Raw genomic sequence first — 22170 nt, 5'->3', positions numbered from 1 at the left:
GAAAGTGGAGTGAGTGTGTCGGAGTGCATGATTTGGCAAAGAAATTGCCTGCAACTAGTGGTGATGTGAGTGAATTTAAGGCCAGCAAAGGTTGGTTTGAAAGATTTAAGAATTGTAGTGGCATACACAGTGTGGTAAGGCATGGTGAGGCTGCCAGTTCAAGTCGTAATGGAAGGGGATTCCCCTTCTAAACACTAACACCATCCACACACTCCCCTCTTCCCATCCCATCAATCATCACCAGATCTTCATTAAAGGTAAGTGTCAATTATTCTATTGTTATTAATCTATTGTTATTGTTGTTATTGTAATTATTCTATTGCATTAATATTTCATGTGGTAACTTTTTTTTTCATACTTTTGGGTGTCTTGCATGGATTAATTTGATTTCCATTATTTCTTATGGGGAAAATTAATTTGACTCGATATTTTCGACATTCAATGGCTCTCAGGAATGGATGAATATCGAATGTCGGGGGTCCACTGTACATTGGCTTGTAAGACATGTATATACGACCAAAACTGTCAAAGGGTTAAGATTTCCCTAAAATGGGACATGGTTCTGTCACTGAACTTGTTGCAAAGATGGCTTGTTTCAGCTTGCTCAGGGTGATATTTTTCAGCAAATGCCAGCACCCTATTCCACATTGCACAAATCTCCTTAATCTCTGAAGGTGCCATCCACCATCATTCACCATCACCACCATGGTAGCTTATTTCACAGTCGCACTTAATAAACTAGCTCCAAACAGTGAATTAATTGTGAAATGTTTAAATGAGCAAGCAGGTTAGTGTTCACTCAAGCATCAACAAAGCCAGACTGGCTCACGATGTTTGCGCGGGGGCATGGACAGAGTGGGCAGGCAGACAGGTCCAGTACCCAGCGGTTCAAAAGATGGGGTGTGTTCGATAGTCGGGACTGGTTTGAAAAAAGTGGTAGAAACGCGAATCGTTTGATAGTCAACACATTCGAAACTCGGGGTTTCACTGTGCTAAATATGCTGGTTTTTCCCAGAGGTAAGGTATCCACAGTGCACTGGGGGGGGGCTGATTTTTTGTATACTGTGCACATTGATTGCACAGACCTGTCCTATTTTCTTATAAGTAGGCCTACCAGGCCTCTTGTGCTAAATTTAAAGATGCTTGAATTTATGCATAGATTTACATACATAGATAATGTAGATCTACGTGGCAGCCACTGAAAGAGATGACTTGTGAAACAAAATGTTCCCTAACCTGAAACCAAATTTCTTACATTGACTAAATTTGGTGGTATTCATGAATTATGATTTTGCAGGGACCACTAAGAACCTAACTTGCGAATTTGGAGATTAAAGTCTGTTTCTAGGCAACTGTTGAAGCCCACTGCTCCAGGTGAAGCATGAATGACATGCATGTTACAGTACTCCTTCGGAGCTCTGCTTTATCCTGTCCGAATTTCTGTCGTGTATATTAGCTCATCTTAGGTTGGTGTTTATAGGGCTCAAACCCATCATTTAAAAATGCTGCTCTGTGCTATTCAATAAATCCTCCATGCAATAGACTGAACATAATTTGCTGGGACACTTGATTTGGAAACAATGGGCAAATTCTGTTAGTTACTTTATAGTTTATTATTGTTACAATCATTACCTAATCTCTTCTCTAGCCACCTCCCAATTAGTCCATTATATGGAGGGTTTACTCTACTTAACTTCCATAACTTGAATATTTTAATGTATGTTTCATTTTCTTTTTCTTTCTCTTAGACCCAAAGAAAACGAAAAGGTTTTTTCGAGCAATTGTAGAATTTTACTATAAAACGGGTGACTACCATGAAAAAATTGCCAGTATTGAAGAAGAGGTAAGATCTTTGTGTACTATATTGTTCATGTGTATTGTACCGTTAATGTTGTGTATTGTACTGTACATTTTTATTTTTAAAAGTAGTTGAACAACATAGTTTGCACTCTTTTCTTTTTATTCATATCTTTATAGCATCAAATATCATTTTGTAATGCCTGCCTAACTCTAATGCATCATTCAGTGTGAGGATCTGCATTAATTACTCACAAGAATCTTCTATTTTTGCAGTTAATGTTGATAGTTCATCCGATGTGAATTCCATTTGAATTTCATTTTCTTGATTTTCCTGTTTCTTTGTATAAATGTTGCTGATCTATTTCCACAAGTGTTGCATCAAGATCATCAGAATGCGAGTCAGTGCATTGACATGTATTTTTACGTTCCAAAGCTTCTGAGCTGAGATGGTGTTTTCCAAGCTTCACAATGTTTTCACAATTTGAATATGGGATTCAGAACTTGCAGAATCATTGGAACAGTGTGGTACAAGAAGTTTCCAAACAGCTCTCATGTTACTTGCAGCCACTTCAAGCCACGAGTCACTTATGTTTTCAGTTGCATTTTGGATGTTGTAACCTTTCCAAAATTAGTTTAAACTTGTGGTCTTTTCTCCCTTTGTTACTTTTATGGCTTGCATAAATGTACGTCTTAATGACACCCTGATCCATTGGCTGCAATAATGTCATGTTCGGTGGCAGGAAAATTAGACATTTTCATTCAAGTCAGAAAGAGAAGTAGGATGACCTGGTGCATTGTCCAGTAACCATTAAAAATCCATGCTATTATCTTGTTCAACTGCAGGGCAAAAATAATTTGCAAACCAGTCTTCAAACAATTCTCGTTACCTAAGCTTTCTTTCTCGACCACCATATAACAGGAAGATATTTTTTCTTAAGAGCCCTTGGCTTTTCCACTCTGTAGATTAATATAGGCTTTAATTTGAAGTCACCAGATGCACTCCCACCTAATAAAAGCATTAAACGGTCTTTGGAGACTTTATATCCTGGTTGTGACGATTCTTTTTCAGCCAAATAAGTGTATGATGGCATCTTCCAAAACAAACTTGTTTCATATAAGTTAAAAATTTGCTAGTCTCTGTAGCCATTTTCTTCAATCAGTTTTTTTAGATAATTTGGAAATCTTGCCAATGCCTCATTATCTGCACTGGCACTTTGACCAGTAATTTAAATATTATAGTACATACACTTCTTAAAGTTGTAAAACCAGCCACGACTTGCCAAAAAACTTTCCCCTTCAATGCCATTTTCTTTTAACATTGAATAGATTTGTTGCTTTAGCTTGAATCTTCATCTGCCTTAATGGAATCATTTCTGGCTGCAGTCTTTAATACATAACATTAAGACATTCCACATACCCATTTCTGAACTGATTTTTAACCATCACTTTTGACATAAGATGCTGTAGCCATTCCATGCCATTTTATTTTATCTTTATTCCTTATGTGTGCACGTACCAATGCTTCATTCATTTTCTTGTCACGTACTATTTTAACATGCACCATATTCATGTTTTATAATTTCTAGTTTTTCCTGTGTTAACCATTGCATTCTTTCCGTACATGTTTGTGTTATGTAATAAAGAAAAAAATTGTGTATACATTCGTACTTTGAGACTACACAACTTAACTACTTAGAGTATGGAGCAATACTGATGTTTGCATCGGGCTAGTGTGGTACGTAGTCCAATATTGGTGCATAATGCTGTTAAATAAAATTTATATTTAATCTATTACATTTATAAGCTGTGTTATATCGAAACCTGTACTGTTCAAAACTGTACTATGCAAGGTATTGCTGTACTGTGCATGTTGCTTACTGTGCATAATGCTTACTGTACTGTATAGTCACTTAAGAACATAAGAATGGAGGAACACTGCAGAAGGCCTACTGGCCCATACAAGGCAGGTCCTTAACAAAATGACCTCTACCCAAAGCTACCCAAGAATTTACTCCTGTACCCAAGGACACAAATCAAACCCAGCCCCTCCCATTCATGGAAATAAATGGTATAAAATACTGACACAATGGAAATATAAACACATATGCAGTATAATGTGATCCTTTATTGACAATGTTTCACCCACACAGTGGGCTTTTTCAAGTCACAAACAGATCTACCTGGAGTGGAAGGTACGCAAGTATTTATAGTCAGGTTCAGAATGCTGGGTCAGGTGGAGAATGCTGCATCTGATGATTTGCCAAGTGGGATTATAGTCTTAAAATCTTGGGTAGCTTGGAAGGGAGATAATGACCCAGATACCTACAAACCTCTCACAACTAACCAAGTGGACAACCTTACTAAAACATTTCTTCAAAGGACTCGCCACATTCTGAGGGACTCAGAACAAGGAAAGAAGCTAATGCACACCATACCCAGCAACCCCAGACCTGCCAGAATGTATGGCCTGCCAAAAACTCACAAACCTGGTATCCCATTGAGGGCCATATCTTCGGGAATAGGCAGTGGTCCCCACCAACTCTCAGGAATTCTCGCAAAACACCTCTAAACTCTTGGGCACTATCAGTCCAGCACATCTCAAACACTCGGGTGATCTTGTCAATCGCATTCACAACATCAACATCAGGAACAAGAAACTTTCCAGCCTTGACGTAACTTCCCTATTTACCAAAGTACCTACCACACAAGCCATTGATCTCTTGCACAGGAAAATTGATGATTCACTTGATCTTCCTATTCCAGCCAACGAACACATCGCATAACGTTAAATCCGCCTAGTGATACATTTTAACGCAAAATTTTGCCTCGGCTAGCGCTAAAAAGCTCGCTCAACGCAATTCGTTCGAGACGCGTCCACGTGCGGCCTGAGCCCGCCTCACTTGTTCCGTGGGTGCCAGTGTTTACAAGCCAGCCACCGTGGTCGCTTCCAAGCATACAATCGGAACATTTCATGTTATCACAGCCTTTTTAGTGATTGCACCTGCAAAATAAGTCACCATGGGCCCAAAGAAAGCTTCTAGTGCCAACCCTACAGAAAAAAGGGTGGGAATTACTATGGATATGAAGAAAGAGATCATTGCTAAGTATGAAAGTGGAGTGCGTGTCTCCGAGCTGGCCAGGTTGTACACAAAACCCTAATCAACCATCGCTACTATTGTGGCCAAGAAAACGGCAATCAAGGAAGCTGTTCTTGCCAAAGGTGCAACTTTGTTTTCGAAACAGAGATCGCATGTGATAGAAAATGTTGAGAGACTGTTATTGGTGTGGATAAATGAAAAACAGATAGCAGGAGATAGCATCTCTCAAGCGATCATATGTGAAAAGGCTAGGAAGTTGCATGAGGATTTAATTAGAAAAATGCCTGCAACTAGTGGTGATGTGAGTGAATTTAAGGCCAGCAAAGGTTGGTTTGAGAGATGTGAGAATCGTAGTGGCATACATAGTGTGATAAGGCATGGTGAGGCTGCCAGTTTGGACCACAAAGCGGCTGAAAAATATGTGAAGGAATTCAAGGAGTACATAGACAGTAAAGGACTGAAACCTGAAAAAGTGTTTAATTGTGACGAAACAGGCCTGTTTTGGAAGAAACTGCCAAGCAGACCTGTATTACTCATGAAGAAAAGGCACTCCCAGGACATAAGCCTATGAAAGACAGGCTTACTCTGTTGATGTGTGCTAATGCTAGTGGTGATTGCACAGTGAAGCTTTATTGGTGTATCACTCTGAAATTCCCAGTGTGTTCAGGAAAAACAATGTCCTCAAGGCTAATTTGTGTGTGCTGTGGAGGGCAAACAGTAAGGCATGGGTTACTAGGGACATTTTCTATGACTGGTTACACCATGCATTTGCCCCCACTGAAAAATTACCTCCTGGAAAATAAATTGGAACTTAAGTGCCTCCTGGTATTAGACAACGCTCCTGGTCATCCTTCAGACATGGCAGAGCGACTTTCTGTGGAAATGAGCTTCATTAAGGTCAAGTTTTTGCCTCCTAATACCACTCCTCTCCTGCAGCCCATGGACCAGCAGGTCATTGCAAACTTCAAAAAACATTTTCCCCAAAGGTAAGTTTGAAAAGTGCTTTGTAGTGACCTCAGAAACTCAATTGACTCTAAGAGATTCTTGGAGAGATCACTTTAGCATCCTCAATTGTGTAAACATTATAGGTAAGGCTTGGGAGGAAGTGACTAAGAGGACCTTGAACTCTGCTTGGAAGAAACTGTGGCCAGAATGTGTAGACAAAAGGGATTTTGAAGGGTTTGAGGCTAACCCTGGGAATCCTATGCCGGTTGAGGAATCCATTGTTGCATTGGGGAAGTCCTTGGAGTTGGAGGTTAGTGGGGAGGATGTGGAAGAGTTGGTGGAGGAGGACAATGACAAACTAACAACTGATGAGCTGCTAGATCATCTTCAACAGCAAGAGGCCAGACCTGAGGAAACTGCTCCGGAGGAGGGGATAGAGAAATTGAGGAAGTTACCTACTTCAAAGATTAAGGAAATGTGTGCAATATGGCTTAAAGTGCAAACCTTTTTTGATGAAAATCACCCTCACACAGCTATTGCAAGCCGTGCTGGTGACTATTACACTGACAATGTTGTGAAACACTTCAGGAATGTCATAAAGGAACGGGAGGTACAGGCCTCTATGGACAGATATGTTGTGCGACAGAGATCCAGTGACTCAAGCTGGTCCTAGTGGCATTAAAAGAAGAAGGGAAGTAACCCCGGAAAAGGACTTGCCACCTCAATTCCTAATGGAAGGAGATTCTCCTTCTAAACATTAACACCATTCACACTCTCCCCTCCTCCCATCCCATCAATCATCACCAGATCTTCAATAAAGGTAAGTGTTATGTAATTGTGCATGTCTTCTTCAGTTTGTGTGTATTAAAATTAATATTTCATGTGGTAATTTTTTTTTTTTCATACTTTGGGGTGTCAGGAATGGATTAATTTGATTTTCATTATTTCTTATGGAGAAAATTAATTCGGCTAGCGATAATTTCGCCTAACGTCGAGCTCTTAGGAACGGATTAATATCGTTAGGCGAGGGTCCATTGTACTCTACTAAGAATAGAATACATGACACTTGCCTTTATTGAAGATCTGGTGATGATTGATGGGATGGGAGGAGGGGAGAGTGTGGAAGTTATTGTTTAGAAGGGGAATCCCCTTCAATTAGGACTTGAGGTAGCAAGTCCTTTTCCGGGGTTACTTCCCTTCTTTTAATGCCACTAGGACTAGCTTGAGTCACTGGACCTCTGTCGCACAACAAATCTGTCCATAGAGCTCTGTACCTCCCGTTCCTTTAAGACTTTCCTAAAATGGGCCGTAACATTGTCATTGTACAGGTTGCCAACATGGCTTGCAGTAGCTGTGTCAGTGATTTTCATCCGTAAAGGTTTGCAGTTCAACCCACTTTGCAGACATTTCCTTAACCCTTTCAGGGTCCCCAGGCCCTCTCCCAGACTTGTTCTCAGGGTCACCCAAATTTAACCCTTTGAGGGTCGACAGGCCCTCTCCGAAACTCGTTCTCAGGGTCGGCCAAATTTAAAAAAAAAAAAAAAATTATTTTCTCTTATGAAAAGATAGAGAATCTTTTCCCGATCATAAAGACACCAAAAGTTTGAAATTTGATAGAAAACTTACGGAATTATGCTCTCGCAAAGTTAGCGGTCTCGGCGATGTTTACGCATCGGCGATTTTGCCCACTTTGAGCCCCATTTTCGGCCAATTTCACTGTACTAGTCGACAAAAAACATGAATATTTCGCTAGAACTCCATTTTTTCTATCGAATGGGTGCAAGAAACCACCCATTTATAAATTCAACTATCCAGTACAGTGGTCAGAATTTTGCAATTTTGCCAATTTCACACAAATTTCAAAAGATGCCAATTTCCGAATAGGGTCCAGAATAAACAAGAAATACATTCCTGGCACTAAAATGACATTTCCTCTAGTCATTAGTCACGTCTCAAGGCCCCTCTTATATTCTTTTGCTTTCCACTTTGAATTTTTATTCTCACAAAAAATATAAGATTTACTGTTATGCAGACTACTGCATTAGTGTAAAAAATGGTATAAATATTATTGGTGCACTTGTAAAAGAATATTAGACTCACCAGTTGACGTGTATTGCACGCTTGGCACGATTTGTTTACTTTTGAAGTTTGGTAAAAATCGAACATTTCTGCTACTTTGAGCTCAATTTCAAGGCACCTTTCATTGTAAAACCAGTCAAAATCATCTCAATTTCTGTAATATGTCTTCCATTCTATAAAATGAGACCAAGAAATCTAGAATACAACAATAAATACCATACGAAAATACACTGCAAAGTCGCTGATTTATTAAAAAAAATGGTCAAAGTTTTTTTTTTCTCATTATGCACTGTGTGCTGCAGGATTTTTTTTAGACTGTGCACACTGACCACATAGACCCATTCTTTCATATGAAGGCCTACCAGCTTTCTCCCACTAGATTTGAGGCCGCTAGAATTTATGAGTACTAGTACGTCAAAAACCCCTACGCGTAAAATGTACTAGTACGACCAAAACCCTCAAAGGGTTAAAAAAAAAAAAAAAAAAAAAAATTTTTTTCTTATGAAAAGATAGAGAATCTCTTCCTGATCATAATGGCACCAAAAGTATGATATTTGATGGAAAAACTTACGGAATTATGCTCTCGTGAAGTTAGCAGTCTCGACGATGTTTACGCATCAGCGATTTTGCCCACTTTGAGCCCTATTTTCGGCCAATTCCAGTGTACTAGTCGACAAAAATCGTAACTATTTCGCTAGAACTCCATTTTTTCTATCGAATGAGTACAGGAAACCAACCATTTACTGATTTCAACTATCCAATACAGTGGTCAGAATTTAGCAATTTTGCCAATTTCACACAAATTTCAAAGGATGTCAATTTCCAAATAGGGCCCAGAATAAACAAGACATTCCTGGCACAAAATTAACATTTCCTCTATTCATTAGTCACGTCCCCACGCCCCTCTTACATTCTTTTGCTTTCCACTTTGAGTTTTTTCTCGCAAAAAATAGAAGATTTACTGTTATGCAGACTACTGCATTAGTGTAGAAATGGTATAAATAATATCAGCGCACTTGTGAAAGAATATTAGACTCGCCAGTTGACGTGTATTGGACGTATAGCATGATTTGTTTACTTTTGAACTTTGGTAAAAATCAAATATTTCTGCTACTTTAAGCTCAATTTCAAGGTACTTTTCATTGTAAAACCAGTCAAAATCATCTCAGTTTCTGTAATATGTCTTCCATTCTATAAAATGAGACGAGGAAAACTAGAATACAACAATAAGTACCATATGAAACTACAGTGCAAAGTCACTGTTTTAATCCAAAAACATGGTCAGTTTTTTTTTCTCATTATGCACTGTGTGCTCCAGGATTTTTTTTATACTGCGCACACTGACCACATAGACCCATTCTTTCATATGTAGGCCTACCATCTTTCTCTCACTAGATTTGAGGGCGCTAGAGTTTAGGCATACAGTGGACCCCCGCATACCGTACGCATCACATAACGTTCAATCCGCATACCGCTCGCTTTTATCGCAAAAATTTTGCCTCGCATACCGCTCAAAAACCCGCTCACCGCTCTTCGTCCGAGACGCGTCCAATGTGCGCCCTTAGCCAGCCTCACATGTGCCGCCGGTGGCATTGTTTACCAGCCAGCCTCCGCGGTAACATCCAAGCATACAATCGGAACATTTCGTATTATTACAGTGTTTTTGGTGATTTTATCTGCAAAATAAGTGACCATGGGCCCCAAGAAAGCTTCTAGTGCCAACCCTACAGCAATAAGGGTGAGAATTACTATAGAGATGAAGAAAAAGATAATTGATAAGTATGAAAGTGGAGTGCGTGTCTCCGAGCTGGCCAGGTTGTATAATAAACCCCAATCAACCATCGCTACTATTGGTGGTACAGCTGCTGCTGCTGCTGTACCACCATCAGCAGCTGCTGCTGCTGCTGCTGCTGCACTGTCAGCTGCTGCTGCACCACCGTCAGCTGCTGCTGTAGTACCGTCTGCTGCTGCTGTAGCACTGTCAGCTGCTGCTGCACTGTCAGCTGCTGCTGCACTGTCAGCTGCTGCTGCTGCTGTACCACCGTCAGCTGCTGCTGTAGTACCGTCTGCTGCTGCTGTAGCATCGTCTGCTGCTGCTGTAGCACTGTCAGCTGCTGCTGCTGCTGCTGTAGCACCGTTGTTGGTGTTGCTTATTGAGAATACCAAGAAACAATTAACCCCAGAGGATTTGCCACCCAGGATAACCCAAAAAAGTCAGTGTCATCGAAGACTGTCTAACTTATTTCCATTGGGGTCCTTAATCTTGTCTCCCAGGATGCAACCCACACCAGTCGACTAACACCCAGGTGAACAGGGAAAAATGCCTGGAACTAGTGCTCATATTGGTGAATTTAAAGCCAGCAAAGGTTGGTTTGAGAGATTTAAGAATCGTAGTGGCATACACAGTGTGATAAGGCCTGTTCTGGAAGAAAATGCCAAACAGGACCTACAGTACTCAGGAGGAAAAGGCACTCCCAGGACACAGTGTCTCATCAGTCATTGCTGCATCTTCAATAAAGGTAAGTGTCATTTATTCTTCATTTAGTAGAGTAGTACATGCACAATATATATTGTGCATGTACTACTCTACTATTGTGCATGTATCCTTCTCTTTGTGTGTAGGAAAATGTATATTTCATGTGGTAAAATTTTTTTTTCATACTTTTGGGTGTCTTGCACGGATTAATTTGATTTCCATTATTTCTTATGGGGAAAATTCATTCGCATACCGATCATTTCGCATAACAATGAGCCCTATTGCACGGATTATAGTCGCTATGCGGGGGTCCACTATACTAGTACGTCGAAAACCCTGGTGCGTGAGCTGTACTAGTACGTCCGAAACCCTGAAAGGGTTAATCTTTTTTTCAATTCCATATTAATTCTCGCCCTTTTTACCACAGGGATGGCACTAGAAGCTTTCTTGGGGTCCATGGTGACTTATTTTGCAGTTACAAGCAGTAAAAACACTGGGATAATATGAAATGTACTGAATGTATGCGTAGATGCGACCGCACTGGCTGGCTTGTAAACACTGGCGCTGAGGCCACAAGTGGGATGCGTCCTGGACGAATCACGCAAGGCGAGGCAAAATTTTTGTGTTCAAATGCTTCGTATGGCGGATTTAACGTAACGCGATGCGTTCGTAAGGCGGGGGTCCACTGTATTTGTCCAATCTCTCTTTAACCCTTTGACTGTTTTGGTCGTATATATACATCTTACGAGCCACCGTTTTTGACGTACATGTATATATACTCATAAATTCTAGCTGCTTCAAATCAAGCAGGAGAAAGCTGGTAGACAGCAACCACCCAGGGAAGTACTACCGTCCTGCCAGATGACTGTGAAACAAAAACCTGTAATTGTTTTGCATGATGGTAGGATTGCTGGTTTCTTTTTCTGTCTCATAAACACGCTAGATAACAGGGATATCTTGCTACTCATACTTACACTTTGGTCACACTTCACAGACACGCACATGCATATATATATATACATACATCTAGGTTTTTCTCCTTTTTCTAAATAGCTCTTGTCCTTTTTTATTTCTTCTATTGTCCATGGGGAAGTGGAAAAGAATCTTTCCTCCGTAAGCCATGCGTGTCGTATGAGGCGACTAAAATGCCGGGAGCAATGGGCTAGTAACCCCTTCTCCTGTATACATTTACTAAAAAAGAGAAGAAGAAAAACTTTATAAAACTGGGTTGCTTAAATGTGCGTGGATGTAGTGCGGATGACAAGAAACAGATGATTGCTGATGTTATGAATGAAAAGAAGTTGGATGTCCTGGCTCTAAGCGAAACAAAGCTGAAGGGGGTAGGAGAGTTTCAGTGGGGGGAAATAAATGGGATTAAATCTGGAGTATCTGAGAGAGTTAGAGCAAAGGAAGGGGTAGCAGTAATGTTAAATGATCAGTTATGGAAGGAGAAAAGAGAATATGAATGTGTAAATTCAAGAATTATGTGGATTAAAGTAAAGGTTGGATGCGAGAAGTGGGTCATAATAAGCGTGTATGCACCTGGAGAAGAGAGGAATGCAGAGGAGAGAGAGAGATTTTGGGAGATGTTAAGTGAATGTATAGGAGCCTTTGAACCAAGTGAGAGAGTAATTGTGGTAGGGGACCTGAATGCTAAAGTAGGAGAAACTTTTAGAGAGGGTGTGGTAGGTAAGTTTGGGGTGCCAGGTGTAAATGATAATGGGAGCCCTTTGATTGAACTTTGTATAGAAAGGGGTTTAGTTTTAGGTAATACATATTTTAAGAAAAAGAGGATAAATAAGTATACAAGATATGATGTAGGGCGAAATGACAGTAGTTTGTTGGATTATGTATTGGTAGATAAAAGACTGCTGAGTAGACTTCAGGATGTACATGTTTATAGAGGGGCCACAGATATATCAGATCACTTTCTAGTTGTAGCTACACTGAGAGTAAAAGGTAGATGGGATACAAGGAGAATAGAAGCATCAGGGAAGAGAGAGGTGAAGGTTTATAAACTAAAAGAGGAGGCAGTTAGGGTAAGATATAAACAGCTATTGGAGGATAGATGGGCAAATGAGAGCATAGGCAATGGGGTCGAAGAGGTATGGGGTAGGATTAAAAATGTAGTGTTAGAGTGTTCAGCAGAAGTTTGTGGTTACAGGAAAGTGGGTGCAGGAGGGAAGAGGAGCGATTGGTGGAATGATGATGTAAAGAGAGTAGTAAGGGAGAAAAAGTTAGCATATGAGAAGTTTTTACAAAGTAGAAGTGATGCAAGGAGGGAAGAGTATATGGAGAAAAAGAGAAAGGTTAAGAGAGTGGTGAAGCAATGTAAAAAGAGAGCAAATGAGAGAGTGGGTGAGATGTTATCAACAAATTTTGTTGAAAATAAGAAAAAGTTTTGGAGTGAGATTAACAAGTTAAGAAAGCCTAGAGAACAAATGGATTTGTCAGTTAAAAATAGGAGAGGAGAGTTATTAAATGGAGAGTTAGAGGTATTGGGAAGATGGAGGGAATATTTTGAGGAATTGTTAAATGTTGATGAAGATAGGGAAGCTGTGATTTCGTGTATAGGGCAAGGAGGAATAACATCTTGTAGGAGTGAGGAAGAGCCAGTTGTGAGTGTGGGGGAAGTTCGTGAGGCAGTAGGTAAAATGAAAGGGGGTAAGGCAGCCGGGATTGATGGGATAAAGATAGAAATGTTAAAAGCAGGTGGGGATATAGTTTTGGAGTGGTTGGTGCAATTATTTAATAAATGTATGGAAGAGGGTAAGGTACCTAGGGATTGGCAGAGAGCATGCATAGTTCCTTTGTATAAAGGCAAAGGGGATAAAAGAGAGTGCAAAAATTATAGGGGGATAAGTCTGTTGAGTGTACCTGGTAAAGTGTATGGTAGAGTTATAATTGAAAGAATTAAGAGTAAGACGGAGAATAGGATAGCAGATGAACAAGGAGGCTTTAGGAAAGGTAGGGGGTGTGTGGACCAGGTGTTTACAGTGAAACATATAAGTGAACAGTATTTAGATAAGGCTAAAGAGGTCTTTGTGGCATTTATGGATTTGGAAAAGGCGTATGACAGGGTGGATAGGGGGGCAATGTGGCAGATGTTGCAAGTGTATGGTGTAGGAGGTAGGTTACTGAAAGCAGTGAAGAGTTTTTACGAGGATAGTGAGGCTCAAGTTAGAGTATGTAGGAAAGAGGGAAATTTTTTCCCAGTAAAAGTAGGCCTTAGACAAGGATGTGTGATGTCACCGTGGTTGTTTAATATATTTATAGATGGGGTTGTAAGAGAAGTAAATGCGAGGGTCTTGGCAAGAGGCGTGGAGTTAAAAGATAAAGAATCACACACAAAGTGGGAGTTGTCACAGCTGCTCTTTGCTGATGACACTGTGCTCTTGGGAGATTCTGAAGAGAAGTTGCAGAGATTGGTGGATGAATTTGGTAGGGTGTGCAAAAGAAGAAAATTAAAGGTGAATACAGGAAAGAGTAAGGTTATGAGGATAACAAAAAGATTAGGTGATGAAAGATTGAATATCAGATTGGAGGGAGAGAGTATGGAGGAGGTGAACGTATTCAGATATTTGGGAGTGGACGTGTCAGCGGATGGGTCTATGAAAGATGAGGTGAATCATATAATTGATGAGGGAAAAAGAGTGAGTGGTGCACTTAGGAGTCTGTGGAGACAAAGAACTTTGTCCTTGGAGGCAAAGAGGGGAATGTATGAGAGTATAGTTTTACCAACGCTCTTATATGGGTGTGAAGCGTGGGTGATGAACGTTGCAGCGAGGAGAAGGCTGGAGGCAGTGGAGATGTCATGTCTGAGGGCAATGTGTGGTGTGAATATAATGCAGAGAATTTGTAGTTTGGAAGTTAGGAGGAGGTGCGGGATTACCAAAACTGTTGTCCAGAGGGCTGAGGAAGGGTTGTTGAGGTGGTTCGGACATGTAGAGAGAATGGAGCGAAACAGAATGACTTCAAGAGTGTATCAGTCTGTAGTGGAAGGAAGGCGGGGTAGGGGTCGGCCTAGGAAAGGTTGGAGGGAGGGGGTAAAGGAGGTTTTGTGTGCGAGGGGCTTGGACTTCCAGGAGGCATGCATGAGCGTGTTTGATAGGAGTGAATGGAGACAAATGGTTTTTAATACTTGACGTGCTGTTGGAGTGTGAGCAAAGTAACATTTATGAAGGGATTCAGGGAAACCGGCAGGCCGGACTTGAGTCCTGGAGATGGGAAGTACAGTGCCTGCACTCTGAAGGAGGGGTGTTAATGTTGCAGTTTAAAAACTGTAGTGTAAAGCACCCTTCTGGCAAGACAGTGATGGAGTGAATGATGGTGAAAGTTTTTCTTTTTCGGGCCACCCTGCCTTGGTGGGAATCGGCCAGTGTGATAATAAAAAAAAAAAAAAAATTCTAGCTGCTTCAAATCAAGCAGGAGAAAGCTGGTAGGCCCACATGTGAGAGAATGGGTCTGTGTGGTCAGTGTGCACCATATAAAAAAAATCCTGCAGCACGCAGTACATAATGAGAAAAAAAAGCTCCATTTTTTTAATTAAAATGCCGACTTTGTGGTCTATTTTCGTATAGTATTTATGGATGTATTCTCGTTCTCTTGGTCTCATTTGATAGAATGGAAAGCATATTATAGAAATAGAGGTGATTTTTATTGGTTTTACTAAGAAAAGAACCTTGAAATGGAGCTCAAAGTAGGGGAACTATTTGATTTTTGCCGATGTTCAAAAGTAAACAAATGACATCATTTTCCAATAAATGTCCAAGTAGCCATTCTAATATGCAATCATGAATGGGTTGACATTATTTATACAATTATTACAATATTGTAGTAGTCTGCATAACAGTAAATCTTCTATTTTTTTGTTTGAATAAAAATTCAAAATAGAAAGCAAGAGTAATATCAGAGGGGCCTGGAGATGTGACTGATGAACAATGTACTTTAGAGCCAGGAGTGTCTGCATTGTTCATTCTGGACCCTATTTTGAAATTGGCATATTTTTTTAATTTGCATGAAATAGGCCAAATTGCAAATTTCTGACCATGTTATTAGGTAGTTGAAATCGGTAAATGGGCAGTTTCTTGTACTCAATCGATAGAAAAAATGGAGTTCTAAAGAAATAGCTATAAGTTAGGTCGACTGGAACAATGGAATTAGCCAAAAATAGGGCTCAAAGTAGGTTAAATCGCTGATTTGTAAATATCGCCGAGGTCGTTAACTTGGCAAGAGCGTAATTCCATCAGTTTTCCATCAAATTTCATTCTTTTGGTGTCATTACAATCGGGAAAAGATTCTCTATGATTTTACAAGAAAATTTTTTTTTTCTTGGAAATTTTGCGACACCAGGAGACACCTCAGGATTTGGGGTTGCGACAGTCAAGGGGTTAAAGCTGCCCGAAGTCCTAGCCTTGATCACCCTACTGAGAAAATTGTTCCACGTATCCACAACTGTTAGAAAACCAGTACTTACCTGTGTCCTTTCTAAATCTAAATTTATCCAACTTAAATCCATTGTTACTGGTTCTTACCTGGTTCGACACCCTCAGTACTTCATTAATATCTCCTTTGTTTATGCCCGTCATCCAATTATACACTTCAATATCATGTCCCCTCATTCTATGTCTCTCCAGAGAGTGGAGATTTAGCCCAATTTGGTTTAATATTTGTGTGTTTGTACTCAATATTTCAATAATTTGTCTTCAGTTCACTGACATAATCCTTTTAAGGAAAATTTTAGGCTAATTTCTGTTGGAAATTATTTTGTTCATTAAAGGTTTATTAATAATTGTATTACAATAAATTGTTTTTAGATTGAAAATAAGGAGGTTGGACACCTGGAGATGTTGACCAAAATCCAGAAAGCTAAAGAGAAACTTCATCGTCTGAAACTGGCTAGTGCTGAAAATCAGATCTGCGAAGAGCAAGTTAGTACTGACATTAATAACTGTTGTTAACTCGGGCATGTGTGGGTGTGGGGCACACTCGGGCGTGCAACCACTTGTTCACAAGCATATTATCACCTATGTGTAATGTAGCTAGGTATCCCCTCCTCTTACCTGTGTACTATAAGGTTAGGTATCCCCATCTCTTTCTCCTTTCTTTGCTCTTTCTCCCATCTGTTTCTCTTTTCTCATTTCCTTTCTCTCTGGCTTTTCATTCAGTCAATTCTTTCTTCTCTACTACTCATGCTATGGTAATTTTTTCTTTAAGATAATGGATAATTTTTTTTACTTAACATAATGGATATAATAAAAGAGTAAACTAATATTTTAGATATCAAATGCATATTAAAAGTTACTTGGTCAGTGCAAAATTTTTTTTTTAGGAACTGGAACAAATAATGGAGATGAAGCCTCAGCTGAAAAAGACCCAAGAAACAAAGATCGGCCTGAAGAGTAAGCTGGAGAGCCTGAAGATGGAGAGCTCTACCCTAATGAAACACATAAAGGATGTTGAGCTCAAGATTTTTGAGGTGGGTTTGTATTTATCACAGCCATCTACCACCACCAAGGCAGGAAGCATTAAGAGTGGTAAGGATAATAGCGTGAGTGGAACAATACATTGATAAGTCGCACATAGGAGAGAGAAACTTGGGATGTTTTGGTCCCACTGGGATCATTTACATGTCACACCTGAAGATGAACATTACTAGTCTGTCATTCAGTGTGTCATAAGTGCACATCCTCCAGACTACCCCCTCCCTACCCCTCTTAGTCTCTATCCAAGTTGCAACCCCTTACCTCTAATACAGGAAGCAACATTACACATCCCACTTACACAACTAAAGTCTGACTAATATAGTTTTTAATAGTGACAGAGCACATAAATTTAAGATAAACTAATTTTTTTATTAACACATCGGTAGTTTTTCTGAGAAAGATGACTTTCTTCATCTTGCCAGAGGCACACCTACACTACAGTTAAAAAACTGCAACATTAATGCCCCTCCTTCAGAATGCAGGCACTGTACTTCCCATATCCAGGACTTGAAGTCTGATCTGCTAGTTTCCTTGAGTCCCTTCATGAATGTTACTTTGCCCACACTCCAACAGCATGTAAAGTCGTAAAAACTATTCCTCTCGCTTGCTCCTATCTAACATGCTCAAACACGTGCTGAAAATCCAAGCCCCTCACACAAACCTTCTCCCTCCAACCTTTCCTAGGCTGACCCCTACCCTACCTTCCTTCCACTACAGATTTATATGCTCTCCAAGTCATTTATTTCATTCCAATCCCTCTAAATTTCCAAATCACAACTCCTCCTCAGTCCTCTGGATGATATTTTTAGTAACCCCACTTCTAATTTCCAAACTACAGATTATCTGCATTATTCACACCGCAAATTGCAATTAAACGTTATATCTCCACTCCCTGCGGCATTCTTGCTGCAACATTTACCACCCATGCTTCACACCCATATAAGTGTTGGTATAACTATACTCTCATACATTCCCCTCTGTTTCCATGGATAACGTTCTTTGTCTCAGGATGCCTCAATGTACCACTCGTTTCCCCTCATTATTTCTGATTTGTCCATGTCTTTCATAGACCCATCTGCTGACAAGTTCACTCCCAAATATCTGAATACATTCACTTCCTTGATACTCCATCCCTCCAGTCAGATATCCAATCTTTCATTACCTAATTTTTTTATCCTCATCACCTTATTCTTTACTATGTTCACTTTTAATTTCTTTTACATTCCCTACCAATCTCATCCACTAACCCCTGCAACTTCTCTTCAGAATCTTCCAAAAGCAGTGTCATCAGCAAAGAGGAACTTTACAAATCCCACTTTGTTTGATTCTTTCTTTTAATCCCACACCACTTGCTAATACCCAAGCATTCACTTCTCTTACAACCCCATCTATAAATACGTATATTGAACAACTGTGGTGACATCGTATATCCCTGTTTATGGCCTATTTTTCTATAAATGTAACAAAACTCTCTTCATCCTTGTGTAAATATTGTTCACCTATGTTTCACTGTAAACACTTGGTCTATACACCCCATACCCTTCATAAAGCTGCCTTGTTCATCTGTGATCCTGCTCTCCATTTTCCTCTTAATTCTTTCAATAACAACCCTACCGTATACTTTACCAGGTATACTCAACAGGCTTCTTTCCCTATAATTTTTGTTGTTTTGTCCCCTTCAGCTTTATACAAAGGAAGTATGCATACTTCCTGCCAGTCCCTAGGTACCTTACCTTCTTACCTACATTTATCATAATAAAAGCACCAACCACTCCAAAACTATATCCCCACTCCTTTTTAACATTTCTGTCTTTATTCTGTCAATCTCGGCTGCTTTACCCCTTTTCATTCTACCCACTGCCTCGTGCAACTCCCCCACTCACAAGATGTTATACCCCCCCAGTCCATTGCACTAAAGCACTCCTATATAAACTATAAACAATATGTACTGTTTGTATGCCTGGTAAATTGATTTCCAATTTTTTCTTCAAGGGAAGACCCTTGATAATGGTGAGGGGCTCTTGATCTAAGGAATTAGAGCCCCCTTCCTCTTGGATCAAATGTGATTACCTCTATGCTCCAGGCACTGTATGACTTATGAGCTTAATCTAAGCTGTTCATTGAAGAATTTTGTAAAGATAACATTGAATAATCAAAGCAAGACAACTAGGAAGCTCCTGACTGAGTGTATAGGCATCTATACATTTGATGTAAAACAGTTAATAATAGAAAAGGGGGAATGATATAATGCTATTGTAGTATTATGCTCTGTTATTTATTGAACTTTCAGACCAGATTCTTGATTTATATTATTATTTTTATTATCACACTGGCCGATTCCCACCAAGGCAAGGTGGCCCGAAAAAGAAAAAATTTCACCACCATTCACTCTATCACTGTCTTGCCAGAAGGGTGCTTTACACTACAGTTTTTAAACTGCAACATTAACAGCCCTCCTTCAGATTCTTGATACTTAGATTTATTTCAGGTTGATGAAAAAATAGATAAGCTTGGCAGTCGGGTAGTGGAGGCCAGTGAACGTCAAGAAATTGAGGAACGCGAGGCAAAGTTAGGTTCTCTCAGAAATGAGGTAAAGGAGAAGAGTGAGTGTGTAGTGAAATTGAAAACCGCTTCACAAGTCTACTCCACAGCACAAGATCTACTGAATGATCAGCTTCTTGAAGTTTTACAAGAGGTACAAGAAGAAGATGCAAAAAAGAAGTAGGTTGTCATTATAATGTGTGTATAATTAGTTATTTGTAACTACAGGAGCAGAGCTACACTAGTGGTATCTGGTCATTACTGTACTTGTAGGAACAGTTTTGTTGGTGGTGTCCTGTCTTGCAGGAGTGGTCAGATAAGTGGTTGCTTGAGTTCAACCCCAGTAAATACATGACTGTGGAAGGAGCAAGAAGGCTGGAAATGGGGTGTGTACTAGGTGGACAGAGGCAGCAGACCTAGCTCAGCGTAATGCATAATGTACAGTATAATGCCAGTCTGGTATCAAATAACCTCGGGCAAATCTAAGAAGTCTTTGGGAATCTAGCATAGTCATTCTTGGGCTCTTGATACAGCATATCCTAGTCCAGGGGTGGGCAATCTTTTTAAGTGTGTGCCAAATTTGTCCAAATATTTAATACAAAATCTTCTCACGTGCCAACTAAAATTTATGGGAACATATTATTTGGTGTCTTAAGTATTGTGACAATTTTCAAATAAAAAATCACACCGTATCGGTAAAATCGGGTAATGCAATTGAACCCAGAGTTTCGTCCGTCCTGAGTATCGTACGCTTAGTTTAGAACCATTTTTCGGCTCAATTTTTTCTAGTTTTGCATTGTGCCCCGTGTTTCGTCCCCAGTACCAGACATGTCTGCCTGCCTGCGCCTGCACGCCTACCTGTGCAAGAGTCGTAAGTCAGCATGGCTTTTTCTCCTCAGGTGAATATAGACATTTTCATTAATCCATCTATGATATTTTCTTTAAAATCATAAAAGAAACACGTTGCATAGCATATAAACATGCAGTGTTTATATGTTATCGAGTGGTGAGTACTGACGAATCAAGGAGGGAGGAGGGTGGAAGATAAGCATTACGTTTTCTCTTACGCAGCGTTAGAGAACTGAATCTGGCGTCTGGTGCAGTAACCGCCCTCCATATGCGTTTTAAAATTCTTGGAATGAATTATTCATTACTTCTCCCTTTGTTTATGAAGGCATCTATAGGTAGTTGTTAGAAACGATTAAAATGTGTGAATGTGGTATGTCGATGTAATATGGCTATGTAGTGTATCCCATGGGGGGGGGGCTACATACGTGTACCTACATCAACAGGCTATCTACATTGAATTCCTACAAATAAATACTACTTGCCTTTTGCCCTGCATTAAGACTACAGGGTAATATTTAGTGAAAGGATTCAGGGAAACCGGTTATTTTATATAACCGGACTTGAGTCCTGGAAATGGGAAGTACAATGTCTGCACTCTGAAGGAGGGGTTTGGGATATTGGCAGTTTGGAGGGATATGTTGTGTATTTTTATACGTATATGCTTCGAAACTGTTGTATTCTGGGCACCTCTGCAAAAACAGTGATTGTGTGAGTGAGGTGAAAGTGTTGAATGATGATGAAAGTATTTTCTTTTTTGGGATTTTCTTTCTTTTTGGGTCACCCTGCCTTGCTGGGAGACGGCCAACTTGTTGAAGAAAAAAAAAGTAATGAATGTACTGTAGCAGTAAAAGACAAAGAAAAGAATTATCACTAGAGGGCTTTGACACCTGAAATCCTTATGGAGGGGGATTCCTAACTCCCTGGAATGGATTAATTTTTTTTTTATTTCTTCAACAAGTCGGCTGTCTCCCACCGAGGCAGGGTGACCCAAAAAGAAAGAAAATCCCCAAAATAAAATACTTTCATCATCATTCAACACTTTCACCTCACTCACACATAATCACTGTTTTTGCAGAGGTGCCCAGAATACAACAGTTTAGAAGTGTATATGTATAAAAATACACTATATATCCCTCCAAACTGCCAATATCCCAAACCCCACCTTTAGAGTGCAGACATTGTACTTCCCATTTCCAGGACTCAAGTCCGGTTCCATAGAACAACCGGTTTCCCTGAATCCCTTCACTAAATATTACCCTGCTCACACTCCAACAGCTCGTCAGGTCCCAAATATCATTTGTCTACATTCACTCCTATCTAACACGCTCACGCACGCTTGCTGGAAGTCCAAAACCCTCGCCCACGACACCACCTTTACCCCCTCCCTCCAACCTTTTTGAGTACGACCCCACCCCGCCTTCCTTCTCCTACAGATTTATACACTCTCCATTTTATTCTACTTTGATCCATTCTCTCTAAATGACCTAACCACCACAACAAACCCTCTTCAGCCCTCTGACTAATACTTTTATTAAGTCCACACCTCCTAATTTCCACACTCTGAATTTTCTGCATAATATTTACACTACACATTGCGCTTAGACAGAACATGTCCACTGCCTCCAACCACCTCCTCGCTGCAGTATTTACAACCCAAGCTTCACACCCATATAAGAGTGTTGGTACTACTATACTTTCATACATTTCCTTCTTTGTCTCCATAGATAACATTTTTGCCTCCACATATACCTCAATGCACCACTCACCTTTTTTCCTTCATCAGTTCTATGATTAACCTCATCCTTCATAAATCCATCCGCTGACACGTCAACTCCCAAATATCTGAAAACATTCATTTCTTCCATACTCCTTCCCAATTTGATATCTAATTTTTCTT

At 40.0% G+C, this 22170-nt stretch overlaps 1 protein-coding gene across 1 annotated transcript in view; it reads left to right on the top strand.

The window, feature by feature from the left end:
- Positions 1-22170, top strand: part of LOC128699095 (kinetochore protein Nuf2-like) — a 92625-nt gene that overhangs the window by 17804 nt on the left and 52651 nt on the right. Inside the window, exons 4-7 of the mRNA XM_053791610.2 lie at positions 1749-1843; positions 16215-16328; positions 16730-16876; positions 19372-19604. Of these exons, the coding sequence (XP_053647585.1) occupies positions 1749-1843; positions 16215-16328; positions 16730-16876; positions 19372-19604 (589 nt within the window). The remainder of the gene's footprint in view (positions 1-1748; positions 1844-16214; positions 16329-16729; positions 16877-19371; positions 19605-22170) is intronic.

Source organism: Cherax quadricarinatus, chromosome 54, assembly GCF_038502225.1.
Source record: "Cherax quadricarinatus isolate ZL_2023a chromosome 54, ASM3850222v1, whole genome shotgun sequence".
Lineage (NCBI taxonomy): Eukaryota > Metazoa > Arthropoda > Malacostraca > Decapoda > Parastacidae > Cherax > Cherax quadricarinatus.
Note: the sequence above shows the minus strand (reverse complement) of the source record. Positions and strands in the feature narration are given on the sequence as shown.